General features: G+C 40.0%; 1 protein-coding gene across 1 annotated transcript in view; it reads right to left on the reverse strand.

The window, feature by feature from the left end:
- LOC146622891 (uncharacterized) overlaps positions 1-13,554 on the reverse strand; it is a 27,101-nt gene continuing 13,547 nt past the window's right edge. Inside the window, exons 2-11 of the mRNA XM_085366460.1 lie at positions 11,449-11,518; positions 11,252-11,303; positions 10,836-10,946; positions 10,529-10,672; positions 7,965-8,064; positions 7,753-7,787; positions 949-1,065; positions 678-700; positions 483-588; positions 1-272 (exon numbers count right to left, since the gene is read on the reverse strand). Of these exons, the coding sequence (XP_085222586.1) occupies positions 1-272; positions 483-588; positions 678-700; positions 949-1,065; positions 7,753-7,787; positions 7,965-8,064; positions 10,529-10,672; positions 10,836-10,946; positions 11,252-11,303; positions 11,449-11,517 (1,029 nt within the window). The 5' untranslated portion in view covers position 11,518. The remainder of the gene's footprint in view (positions 273-482; positions 589-677; positions 701-948; positions 1,066-7,752; positions 7,788-7,964; positions 8,065-10,528; positions 10,673-10,835; positions 10,947-11,251; positions 11,304-11,448; positions 11,519-13,554) is intronic.

Consider the following 13,554-nt stretch of genomic DNA (forward strand, 5'->3'; position numbering starts at 1 on the left):
TCATAGGATCTCCTCTTTCGACATGTGGGAGTCTTTCCCCTGCTCCTGGGAAGGGAAGAAAATGGTGTCATTCTCTCCACTCCTCTCCTCCTCAGAGAGATGAATGCTGGGAGAAGATGCAGGATGAAACACTGGACAGTTTCTCTCATCCTCTTCCTCTCTCCTCGCTCTCTCAGCCGTCTTCCCGCATTCGGTCGTTGGCCCGACTTGACCCGTAAATTGACTGAGCAAGCTAAAGATGACTGTGCCTGGATTGTGCACATGGACTGGACCTACAGGGAGAAAACAAGAGCAGAGAATGCATCAAAGGATGTTTTTAGCAAGCTACAGAGATACATTAACCTATAATCTACAGAACAGGACAGCTAAGTGCAACTCGGACTCATAACGGTATCACAGCTGCATCTTTTTGTTTCTAGCATATTTTTTCTCGAGTGAGTCAAGCATTTCACATAAGAAGTCTTCATTTTACTCAGCTGTACCAAGATTGGCTGCTGAAGGTGTTGAGGGCTGCTGCTTTGTACTGAATGAGTCTCTGGGGAACTGATGAGTTGGCTCCCTTGACTTGTGAGAAGCACCTCGCCCTTCCTACAGGAGAACACAACCATGAATTTGGCGCAAACAAAGGAAAAAGGATGTAATCTATGTAAACACATGAGAGTTCATTAGACTTGTACCTCATTCCAGAGCTTTGCAATAGCTGAAAAAACAGTAGATTGAATAATGAGTAATAGGAAACTGGTGTGTTTTCACATTTCATGAGTGGTGACTCAACATGACTTAGCAAAAGCAGTGAAGAGCATATCAGCAAAGGGCATGATAACCCTAAATTCACAGTAATTTCCACACTGATCTTGTTGAACGTTTATTGTTTCTCAGAACTGATTCAATCACAGAGTTTGACAGAGGCGACAGAAAATGAGCACTTCCTGGATGTAAACATCTTACTTTGCCTTATATATGTCTCATCTCTTGGACGACAGACACAGAACAAGGTGAGAAGGGCCAAAGTTGCAAGGAAACCCACTGGAATGAAAATAGCTGCCAGGTAACGGTTGGCATGACCTATAGGAGAAATAAAAGGATGATTAGTGCTGTGCCTGAAATCTCTCTTTTGCAGTGTAACACATAAAAGCGTTAGCAGCTTTGTACATAAAAATCTAGAGAGAGTTTTTCATTCTATATTTAACAGAAGCAAAATGTTGCTTTTGATTGCTTATCTTTCTCCCAGCTGAGAGTTCAGTCCAGTTCTTTCCATAGATGATTAATTAGATTAACACTGTTGGCTGCATGAACATGACACTTATGTGCAGTGTCAAAAAGCTGTATTTAATTTCCTAAAACATACTCTTTCAATATTTAAAAATCATTTTATAAAATCCAGCCAGGATTATCGGGATTTTCCCTGTTTTCTTTTTGAAACCTGGGCTCCTCGACCGTGGAGTTCAGGATCAAAGTGCTTTGTCTGTACCCATAAGTAGATTCAGTGTGCAGCAGGGAAGTCATCCATCCTCACATGCACATTTTCAAAATGGACGATAGACAAGAAAAATAATAATAAATTCCCGATTAGCACTTTTGCCTCACGACAAAAGGTTCTGGGTTTGAATCCACCGTCTGGCCGGGGCCTTTCTGTGTAGAGTTTGCTCCGTGTCTTTGTGGGTTGACTCCGGCTTCCTCCCACAGTCCAAAAAACATGCACACACTGAGGGTGGCTATAGGTGTGAATCTGAGTGTGAATGCTTTTTTTTTGTCCCTCTCTGCATTAGCCTTGCAACAAATTGGCAACCTGTGCTTGGTGTACACCGCCTCACATGCTACAGTAGTTGGCATGGTCTACAGCGATTGCTGGATGGATAAATGTAGAATAACAAAGCTGCTTGTTCATCTGAGTGACGGCTGCTGGAACAAAGCTGCTTTTAAGCACTGTTGTTCTGTACTTTGGGACCAGAGGCCTTTATCTACATGGAAACTGAAAGTCAAAATACAAAAAGTGCATGTCGTCAAAACAAAAAATAAAACCTGTCAATCGCTATACAGTAACTGTCTTGTAGCCAACAGGGATCCTGGGTTCATTTGTGGCTAACGAATCAGAGTGAGTTTTTGTTCTTCACAGATAAATATCCAAACCATGACAGTAACCAAGAGGACAAAACAGACTCAGTAAATCCCATCCATCCATTTATTTCTGGTTATCTGATTCAGGGTGGGGGTGAACCCAGCTGTCACAGGGTAAGAGACCACGTACACCCTGGACAGGTTGACAGTGTCTTGCAAGGCTAACACAGAGAGAGGACAACCACTCACACTCACATTCACACCTACAATGAATTTAGAAAAGACCCACACAGGCAGGGGGTGGACATGCAAACTCCACACACAAAGTTCAGTTTGGGGTCAACAGATGTCCCAAGATATTTATAAAACTGAACGCATTCAATATGACCACTTGTGCATTAGAGCATTTTATAAAATTAGTGATCATCTTTTGTCTTAACCCTTTAGCGTTCTGCTCAACCAATTGGTACACATTTTCGGGCCCTATATCTAACTTTCACTGAAATTGACCTACCTTGTTGAGTCTTTTCTACCAATTGGTTTACATCTGTAATGCCAAAAAAATCCACCAGAAGACACTGTGAATGGAAACTGTTGGCTCTTCTTATACCTCTCCCAACCAGAAGGTCAGAAACAAAAAAACATCCACCATATTTTGAGTGTTTTTGATTCAACTAAGATATAATTTTTTGATATATGATAGTGTTAGAGGACTTACTAAACAGATGTAGGTCACTTGACAGCATTAAAAACGTGAAATTAAATGTTTAATTTTTTTTTTTTAAAGTGGTCAACCAAACGGTTAGCATTCGCACCCTTTATGGTGCTAACATAACATAACCTAAATGTTATTAAAATTGATTATTTGCCATAGAATCAGACCACTAGATCCATTTTGTTTATTCATTGCTATTGATAAATCACAGTAAGTGTTAGCACAGCAAGAATATGATGAAATAATTTCCTCAGTAAATTATTTTTGTAACTTTCTGAGTTAATATTAGTAAAATTGTAAAAATCAAGAATAACACTTGGAAATCACACATATCACAACTGATTACCTTTTAACCAAATTAGAGTAGCTGGTAAATTAATATTACTAAGTTGTCAAAATTATAATTTCATGTTGAACAATTGGGCTACTATATGGACGCTAAACAATTATATGGCTAAAAATCACATGGTCCTGTGGCATGATACTCGTGATACCATCCACCTTCAACCACAGTGTGTTTGAGGTCATGGTTTCATAAGAAGCCAACAGGGCTGGCACTCTCCACCAGTATATTGCCAACAAACCAGATGAGTGGGGCTTTAAATTGTTCTGCCAAGCAAGTTCATCTGGCATCATCCACAACTTGCTGCTGTATCAAAGGGGCTCTACATTCTTCAATGCTCCCCTCAGTGAAAAGGAGCAGAAGCTCCCTCTAAGGACCAGGGTTGTAAAAAAAAAAAAACCACTATGCAAACCCATAAAAGAGCCTCAGCTCTTCACGAGTTTCACCTTGGTCCAGAACTTGCACACCTCCTTGGGTGTCAGGTGCATTGGTACTGTATGACCGGTGGAGCTCCCCTGATGGCAGACAAAGACCTGATGAAGAAGGGCCATGGAGCCTGTTATTACAGGTCTGATGAAGGTCTGATTGCAATAAAATGGTTTGACAACAAATGTGTCAACCTTCTAAACAATGCCTGTGGGTTCATGCCTCTTTCATCGGTGGAGCAAAGAGTCCAATGCAAAGATCACCATTCCATGCCCATCACTCATCCCTGTATATAATTAGCATATGGGAGGAATTAAGCTTTCTGATAATAATAATAATAATAATAATAATAATAATAATAATAATAATAATAATAATAATAATAATAATAATAATAATAATGGATTGGATTTATATAGCGCTTTTCGAGACCCTCAAAGCACTTTACAATTCCACTATTCATTCACTCTCACATTCACTCACTGGTGGAGGCAGCTACAGTTGTAGCCACAGCTGCCCTGGGGCAGACTGACAGAAGCGAGGCTGCCATATCGCACCATTGGCCCCTCTGGTCAACACCAGCAGGGGGTGAAGTGTCTTGCCCAAGGACACAACGACCAAGACTGTCCAAGCTGGGGCTCGAACCGGCAACCTTCTGATTACAAGACGAACTGCCAACTCTTGAGGCACGATCGCCCTGATATGCTATTACACCTGTATAAGACAAGTTATAAGTTACAAGTTATGGTGATGGCATAGTCCACTGTTCGGATACATTCTTGACTTGAATACCTGGTCTACAAGAGGGACTGTGCCCTACTGGACCAGAAACCGATGGCTCTCAAAAGGTTTCCACCTGGCTGTGTCTGAACCAAGTTAACAAGCCAGCATCTAGAGTTGGACAACCATGATTCAGCTCTTCCAGACCACAGAATCAATGCTACACCCAACGACCGAAACCACAAGCAGATGTGCTTGATTTGCACTGTTTTTATTTTTTAAAAACAAAAATGATTTTGCACACTAGTATTCAATCAGAAGTGGCCTGAATGTGAGTATTTTGTGCTGTAGTACATTACTCCCATTTGCAGATTAAAAAACTATGTATTTTGTTGTTTGATATAATACTTTCCTTTGATGGAATGAAAACAGCAATGTTCACTGGCATGCTACTAGAAATAAACTGTATCCAATGCCCTGGATAGTTTTGTTATTAATTTAATCATAATTTGGCCCTTTATTTGATTTTTTTCAACTGTATTATCTAATGTACTTGTATTTGCATGACATTTCATACTTTTACCAAGTGACATCTCAACCATTTGGTGGAGATCAATATTTTAAAAACTACAGGGTCTATTGAAAAAAAAATGATTGTGGTTATTGCTCACCGAAATCAATAAGAAATGCAAACAAAAACAATTTCCATTGCTTTTTTCTTGGTGTGGACCTCAAAGGGTTAATTCAGTGGAGCACTGGGTAGTCCCGTTATCCTGTAGCTTACTCACAATAAGTTAATTTGCATACTTTGAGACAATCCTGTTTTCTTACCCGCTCTGACACTTTTGTGTATGGTATAACAATAATATTGAAGAGAGTGCGAATCCCCGTAGGATGGCAGTCAAGGAGCAGATCTGATCTCCACAGTGGGGATAAGGTTCATTTACCCAAATTCAAAAAGTCAAGAATTCACCCTACAATATATTTTTAAATCAAATTGTTCTAAACGCCTCCTGATTAAAATATGAAACTGACTTATGTTGAAGAGTAAAGAAAAACTAGCAAACTTTAATAGAGCATGAGACACTTTTTGAGCTGTTGAGAATTAGGTTCAGCAAGTTTACTCTGGCATTTCCAGGCCCGAGATTAACCCAACTTAAAGTGCCAAAAACTGCAGTTCGAATTGTTCATAACTGGCAATAGACAACTTAGACACCATTTCTGCCCCCACCCTCGTCTGGACCACTTCCCATTTTAAAACAGCCCATTGTTTTGTTTTCAGAGCTGATTTCCGGAGCTCTCCAGTAAGTGAATGTTGTTCGCTCCTGTGTTTCCGTCTAACCTTCACTTTCTATCAATCTCCCTCGGACCTTTTGCCCTTTATCAGACAATAGGACACAGTTATCTCTTCCCTGTTAGAGTAACACCTATTGTTTCAAAGATATGCTGCTAGTAGCTACCAGAGAAAACAAGAGTGCTATCATCCTTCTGTTTGGTTGTACGAGTAAGCTTTCCCAGGAGAGTTTGTATCCAGTGATGCACAGAACTGCATAAAAAAGCCTTATAGACAACTGACAGTACACCAGTAGTGTTATTATTCTATTGCTGCCACATTCTGCAATAAAAATTTATTTTATAAATGTACAACTAATGAAACAGACTTGTCTGTTGCCTCTTTGTTTCAGACCCTGTGTTGGTAATGTGAGTTTCTCCAAAGGGTCCTTGGACTTGGGGAAAGTTCCTGCAGTGCAAATGTGGCTTTTACAGTTTCAGTCACTAGTGGTTTGGTGAGGCTGCACTTTGGTAGAGTCAGGCTTTAGCTAAATGCTAAAATACTCATGACACTGCAGCTCTTATTATGGTATCGGTTCAGTAGATATTTGATGATAAAGGTATTTTGACTAAGTAGCAGTTTCACCTGATGATCACACTAGAGCGTTGGTTCTCAAACTGTGGGGTAGTCCCTGCTGACAAGCCACAGTGACACTGCAGCTGGAACATGGACAACCAGGTGAAAATATTTTTAAATAAACGTCAATGTGGGGGTCTGAGTCATCCATGTTTTAAGCACTGAAGTTGAAGGAAACTGGGCTTGTTTTTAGGTTTATGAAGGACTTTGACCTCTATACGTCTGAATAAACCTCTCAGATGAGAGCTGAAACATCTACAAGAACCTTAAAAGAAGTTTAGCTGCCTACTGTAATTCATTATTATCAGGATGTCCAAAAAACTCACTGAAAAGCCTTCAGCTAATCCAAAATGCTGCAGCAAGAGTCCTGACAGGGACCAGAAAGAGAGAGCATATTTCTCCTGTTTTGGCTTCCCTTCATTGGCTTCCTGTTAGATCCAGAATTGAATTCAAAATCCTGCTCCTCACATACAAGGTCTTAAATAATCAGGCCCCATCTTATCTTAATGACCTTGTAGTACCGTATCACCCTATTAGAGCACTTCGCTCTCGCTCTGCAGGCCTACTTGTAGTTCCTAGAGTATTTAAAAGTAGAATGGGAGGGAGAGCCTTCAGTTTTCAGGCCCCTCTTCTGTGGAACCAGCTTCCAGTTTGGATTCAGGAGACAGACACTATCTCTACTTTCAAGATTAGGCTTAAAACTTTCCTTTTTGCTAAAGCATATAGTTAGGGCTGGACCAGGTGACCCTGAATCCTCCCTTAGTTATGCTGCAATAGGCTGCCGGGGGATTCCCATGATGCATTGAGTTTTTCCTTTCCAGTCACCTTTCTCACTCACTATGTATTAACAGACCTCTCTGCATTGAATCATATCTGTTATTAACCTCTGTCTCTCTTTCACAGCATGTCTTTATCCTGTCTTCCTTCTCTCACCCCAACCGGTCGCAGCAGATGGCCGCTCCTCCCTGAGCCTGGTTCTGCCGGAGGTTTCTTCCTGTTAAAAGGGAGTTTTTCCTTCCCACTGTTGCCAAAGTGCTTGCTCGTAGGGGGTCATATGATTGTTGGGTTTTTCTCTGTATCTATGAAGCGCCTTGACGCGACTTATGTTGTGATTTGGCGCTATATAAATAAAATTGAATTGAAATTGAATTGAATTGAATTCAGCTCAACAATCAAAGACCATAAAACAAGTTTATTTACTACACATTTTACTAAACTTCACCTTTTTATTCTTAACGCTTAATTACGGTTCATTCTGTATGGCATGAACTTTTTCCAACATGTGAACTAAGCACATTAGAAAAAGCTGGAGAACCAATGTGATAATGAAAAATACAGTTTATCTCAAGGGCACCGTGAACATCCTCGCTGAATTATGTAGGACCTAATAGGTCCTGCAAAGGGCACTGGTGGCATTTTGGTACTCAACAAAGTCCTCGGAGGAGCATGAATTAAAATAATGTGGTGGACCAGCTCTAACTGACATAACCTCCCATAACTTTTCAGTTTCCGCTCAAATGAAAACAGTAAATACTCTCCAAACACTCCCTTTCATCCACATACACAGTCATAAAGTCTCACCTGTCGTGGGATTCGGCTCTTTCGTTGGGTGACACCTGTGTGAAGGAATAAAATGTTAAGTATTTCACATATGTGATCCCCCCCCCCCTCCCCTCCCCATGTGATGAGGGTAGTCTACAATACTTGTATCAAAATCTGTGACAGCTTCATGTAACACAGAGATTCAGTGAAGTATTCAGTATTTACTGTATCAAAGGAAATTTGAGGCTTACCCTGGAGATTGGCAGGGTTTGGGAGAAGTGCTGGTATGTCCGGAGGAAACTGAGAAAGGCGTGTGTTTATCTCTGACTGAGATCTCTGTAGCTGCTGCTTCTAGAGAATAAACCATCACAGGATTGGTTTCAGACTTCAGAGGAAGAAAAAACCTCAAACACAGTCTCACAGACCTGCCTGAGTTACTTTACAATGTGGATAAGTACATTTTTCCACTTCATATTAAACAAGGGTAAAAGGCGACCCCTGGGCTGTCCTGCTGTCACAGGGGTGAAGGCGCTGGTCATGAACTGTATTGTCCTAGGTTGGATTTGTTGCATACAGTTCCAGTTTTTCTCTCTCCCTATTTCCTGTCATTGTTTTACCTTTATCATTAAGAACGTGAAATCCCCCCACCAACACCACCACACCACACACAGACAGACACAGACAGACACAAACACATACATGCACGCACGCACACACACACACACACACACACACACACACACACACACACACACACACACACACACACTGACAAACAAAAACTGTTCCTCAGAACTTGATAACCTGGGTGCACTGGGAAAACAAATTCATTTTAGTTTAACCCCGTTTGTTTATTACTTGTAGGGGAGTCGCCCCCTGCTGGCTGTTACAAAGAATCCACATTTAAGCCACTTCTACACTGGCTTCATTTTTCAGATCCATCCTCTTTTACACACTTAGTTTGATATTTTGTTGGACAGTGAAACAGTTTTTGCAGTTTTGCATCTGCACACCACAACAGTGGATTTTAAATCAAACATGACGTGACTGAAGGGCAGCCTTTCAGGTTTTTTTCCCACAGGGGTTTTAAAAAAATACAGACATTTTCAGTCCCCCTGTTCAGAGTTTCAAAATTAACTGAACAAACTAAAGAACTAACATTAAATATAAGAACTGTTTTTAATACTTGGATGAAAAATGACTAAGTCTAGAAGTCATGGACATCACCAAATCCTGTGTTTCCTCCTTTAAGATGCTCGGGTAAGCCTTTACTGCAGCCTCCTTCAGCTCCTGCTTGTTTGTGGGTTTGCTGCATTCAGTTTTGTGTTTAATAAGTGAAAAGCAGGTTCTTCTAGGCTGACATCAGGTGACTGACCTGACAATTAAGTGAAACTGCGCTGTGCAGTGAAGTCCAATCAGTTTTGCAGCATTTGACTGAATCTGAGCAGACAGTATAGCACTGTATACTTCATCACATGATTAATAAATACCAGCCCTAGCTTGACCGGCAAACATAGACGCTCATGCCAAACACTGAACCCATCGTGTTTGACAGATCATGTCATATGCTTCAGATCATGAGCTGCTTTTCTTTTTTCAAGATTCTAGTACGGATTCATTTTGGTTTCATTGGTCCAAAGATTTTTTTCACAGCTGTGCAAAGTCTAATTTGACTTTCTTGTTCTTGAGGTAAGGCGTGTCTCGATTGTAGCCGCTGATAATGACATGCCCGCCTTCTTAAGCGTGTTCTTGACTTGGTTAGATGTTTTGAAGGGCTTTTCTTAATCAGGGAAATAATACATCATGTACTTCAGTTGTGTTCTGTGGTCTTTCAGGCATTTTGGTGTTGGTGGTGAACTGGACTGGATATCATGTTTGTTTTCATTTGTCATGAAATAACGACGAAGCAGACTTAGCCTGTCAATTGTTCTGTTACTTGGATAACAGGCTGTAAACTCTAAACACACACACATACACACACACACACACACACACACACACACACACACACACACACAATTTTTGAAACCTCTTTGAAGTAAAACTGAAATTCTACAATTTTGATTTAAAATGTGCTGCATCTTTGACCATCAAATTTACTCTGTACAGTGTGCAGTGTGACACCGTGCTCTGCAGTGGTGGGTGTGCCAGAAATACTACTTGGTCAGCAGTGACATGTTTAAAAATATGTCACTATTTATTTTTAATAACTCGCTTGCATTTTGTCGGGGCCAAACACAGCCCTGCTGTTTGGCACTCTGCAAGAATGATCAAGTATTATACAGCTAGTTAGGGTTTTGGGTTGTTTGGTTTTTTTAGAAGACAAGGCTATGGAAGCAATTTGAATAAATCAAGAAGCAGGCAAAACTATGATCTACCAATCTGTGCAGAGCGTTGGAGTGCTGCAGATTAGAATGATTATTTTCTGCTGGTTCTTCATAAAATATACTTAGAACATAGAAAAGTGTCCTTTGTGACACTTTCATGTCAGCTTGATGGCATTGCATTTTTTAGAGAGCATAAAGATTTCCAGGAATATTTTCAAACCTGTTCATATTAGACAAGTTTTGCATATTCATGGCAACTTGAGAGGAACCTGTTCTCAGAATGATCTGATAATAACGGGAGCCAGAGCTAAGTTTACATATCCTGTCAGCTATTTTTTTTCTTTTGTTTTTTAATGGCTGCGGTAAAGTTGTTTGCTTTGACACTGGTCATTTTCTCAGCTTTAGAAGTTGTTTTGTTTGCCATAAGGCCCACTGTTGGTTTGAGCTTATCTGACATGAGAATTGAAAGTGTTCTTCTCGGTACTTACTGGTTGGGGTTGGGTCTGGCATCTTCTCACAAGACAAGCAGTTCTTTTTGTCATGGGCCCACCTGATGCATCTAAAACCATCCTCGCAGTCACATTTCATATCAGACGTACTGGTGCAGTTCTGAACCACTTTAAGATGAAACTCTGAGAAAGAGTGAAATAGAGATTATTTTAGAGACTATTCATCTCAGTAAATGTGGAGTTACTATTAATGGTTTATCAGCTCTTTATAGAAAACCAGAGATCACGGGTATAGCACGATCCTGATGAAATCATTAAAGGTAGAAATGACTCATAGTTTCTTTACTAGGGTTGCAGTCTCCAAAGCAGCGATGGCATTCCTCTTCATAGTTCAAGTCAGTTGTGTAACTTCCAGCAGGACAGTGTTCACATGTTGTACAATCACTCTGATACATACCTGTAAGAACAGAAAGAAACCAATGCAAACAACTTGACGACAAGCAGTGTGAGCAGACAGCCTGCACACTCAGAATGCATATTAATGAAGGATGTGGTCATACTGCACAAGCTCAGTCTGCGTCATTTTTCATCAATGCAGAAAAAAAAACAATGCATAGACAGAAAAAAACATACTTCACACCACTGTACAAAATAGAGATTCATTTTTAATAATAATTCTGAGTAAGTTTAAACTGACAAGCAGACAGCAGAATTTTAAAAATATTAATAGAAGCTCACATCAAGTTATCACACATTTCCTACCTGCAGGACAATATTTACACTCTCTCCCACCAATGGTGTAGGTGTTCTTTGGCTGTCAACACAGATAGATATTAATCACTAAAATGAAAAAGTCCTCCTTAACTCATCATCCATGCCACATTCACTCATGTCAACTATTTGTCTTATTTGATAAAAGTGTATGCAGTAATTAAGGCGAATGGGTTACAAAGTCTTACTGTGGGAAAGCTGAGCACCAACTGTGTGGATAACATCAGGAGGGCCACAGAGTATTGCACCAATCCCATTCTGTGGACAGATGTAAAGCTGCCAATCGTCTACAAACACCACTGCGAAAAGGACAAGGATCAAAATCTATAAAAGCTAACGCAACTACCAAGTTAGTATCACAAATAAAGACTATTACAATAAAACGATAATTGTAAAAGAAAGAAAGAAAGAAAAAAAGAAAGAAAGAAAGAAAGAAAACAATTATTTTTACCTTCAGTATGATGTGCCTTTTGTTCTACTTCTGTTGTTTTGCTAACTTCCTCAAGATGTGCCTCACTCTTTCTACTCTCTCTCTCTCTGTGTGTGTGTGTGTGTCGTTTTACTCACGCTACTGATTCTGTGTCATTGTTTCCTTACCTGGTTATATCTTCCTGTCTTCCTGTTTCCCCCACACTCTGTTCTCTAGCAGGCAGCTAAAACTGACTAACATTTACACGTCAAAGCCTTAAAGCCTAATCATTTTCCATATAAACTGCGACACCTCATGAGGAATAAATAGCCAGAGTAACTATTCTAACTCTTTATTTGAAAAAACAGATGAGCAGATCGTTTGTTTGAAAGTGACGCTTTACCTTTCATTTTAGATTTGAATGCCTCCTTCTTTTTTTATCATATTTAAGCACATTTTATTTCTTTTATTCTGTTTAAACTCAGCTTTAGACCAGGTAATGGATGAGTTTGCTAACTATTGATATGTTGACACTTACCTTTTTCAAGTGGGTTCTTGTAGTCTTTAAGTAGTTTAGTTGAACGTAACAGGACTTCTTTCAAAACCCAGTTACCTTCATGTCCTGTCCCCACTTAAGTTGTATGAGAAAGAGCATCTGACATAAAATCTTAGCCAATTCAAACCTGCGAAAATATCAAGAGTAAGGACGTGCAGAGTGTTGGTGTGACAGAGAAGGAAGAAGTTAAGAACAGAGCAAGTTTGAGACGGATGCTATGCTGTGGTGACCCCTAAAGGGACAAGCAAAAAGAAGAGGAAAAAGAAAAAGAAGCACATTTAAGTTTAATACTAAGGTGGACAGAAAATGCTTTTCTTTCTCACTTTCATTCCCCTCAGTTGGAGTTTTGTTTTCCTCTATGCTGTCTTTAAATGTTTGGACATGAGGAATAAGTTGGATCGTTCAATTTCTATCAACTGCTTTCTATAAACTATTGTTAGTATCTCTGGCTCTCGTCCACAGCGTGCCTTTTGTCCTGTCTTCCTCCTCCCACAACAACTGGGCGTGGCAGATGGCCCCGCCCCTCCCTAAACCTGGTTCTGCCGGAGGTTTCTTCCTGTTAAAAGGGAGTTTTTCCTTCCCACTGTTGCCAAAGTGCTTGCTTTGCTTTGGTCATATGATTGTTGGGTTTTTCTCTGTATGCATTATTGTAGGGTCTACCTTACAATATAAAGCACCTTGAGGCGACTGCTGTTGTGATTTGGCACTGTGGGGAATGCTATAAAGCCCATTTATTGTCACTCTGACTGGTCATCCTTACCCATTGCACCTGTACAAAGGAGTGTAGATTTGGAGTGCACTGCAAAGGCGGTTTGGAATTCCATGTCAGCAGGATACCAGTCTATGTTGGAAGATCTGAAGTTTTCCACAGGAATGTACTACCCTACCTATGTCAAAACATGGGAATACCCAGATGGGCAACGCGTGGTTACTACACACTTGGCTGGTGGCCAAGTAACATATTGACATATGAAACACAGCATTTCTGCAATGACTCTTTTTAGCCCAAAGTGATTTATCTTGATGTACCTAAACACTTTTGTCCTTGTTGTTCATCAATCAAATTTTTTTTAAAAGGGTTCTAAAGCTTTTCCAACTTAATTCTTGGAGGAATTCAGCAAGCAAAACAGTTCAACACATATCAACTCAAAGTCTTTATCAGGGTTTTTTTTGCTTGTTTTTTTGTCCTTACGACATCATTTCCACTGGATATCCAAATACAGCAAATGTCTCACTTTGTCTTAATCAGTGTCTTTTTTTAGTTTCTTTCCAGGTTGTAACTGGAGAATCTTGATTTATCTCTAGATTTGAAAGAAAAGTATATATTCA

This window comes from Diplotaxodon limnothrissa, linkage group LG11 (assembly GCF_057381915.1).
Source record: "Diplotaxodon limnothrissa isolate DT_005_m linkage group LG11, D_limnothrissa_male_GT1.1, whole genome shotgun sequence".
In the NCBI taxonomy this organism is placed as follows: domain Eukaryota; kingdom Metazoa; phylum Chordata; class Actinopteri; order Cichliformes; family Cichlidae; genus Diplotaxodon; species Diplotaxodon limnothrissa.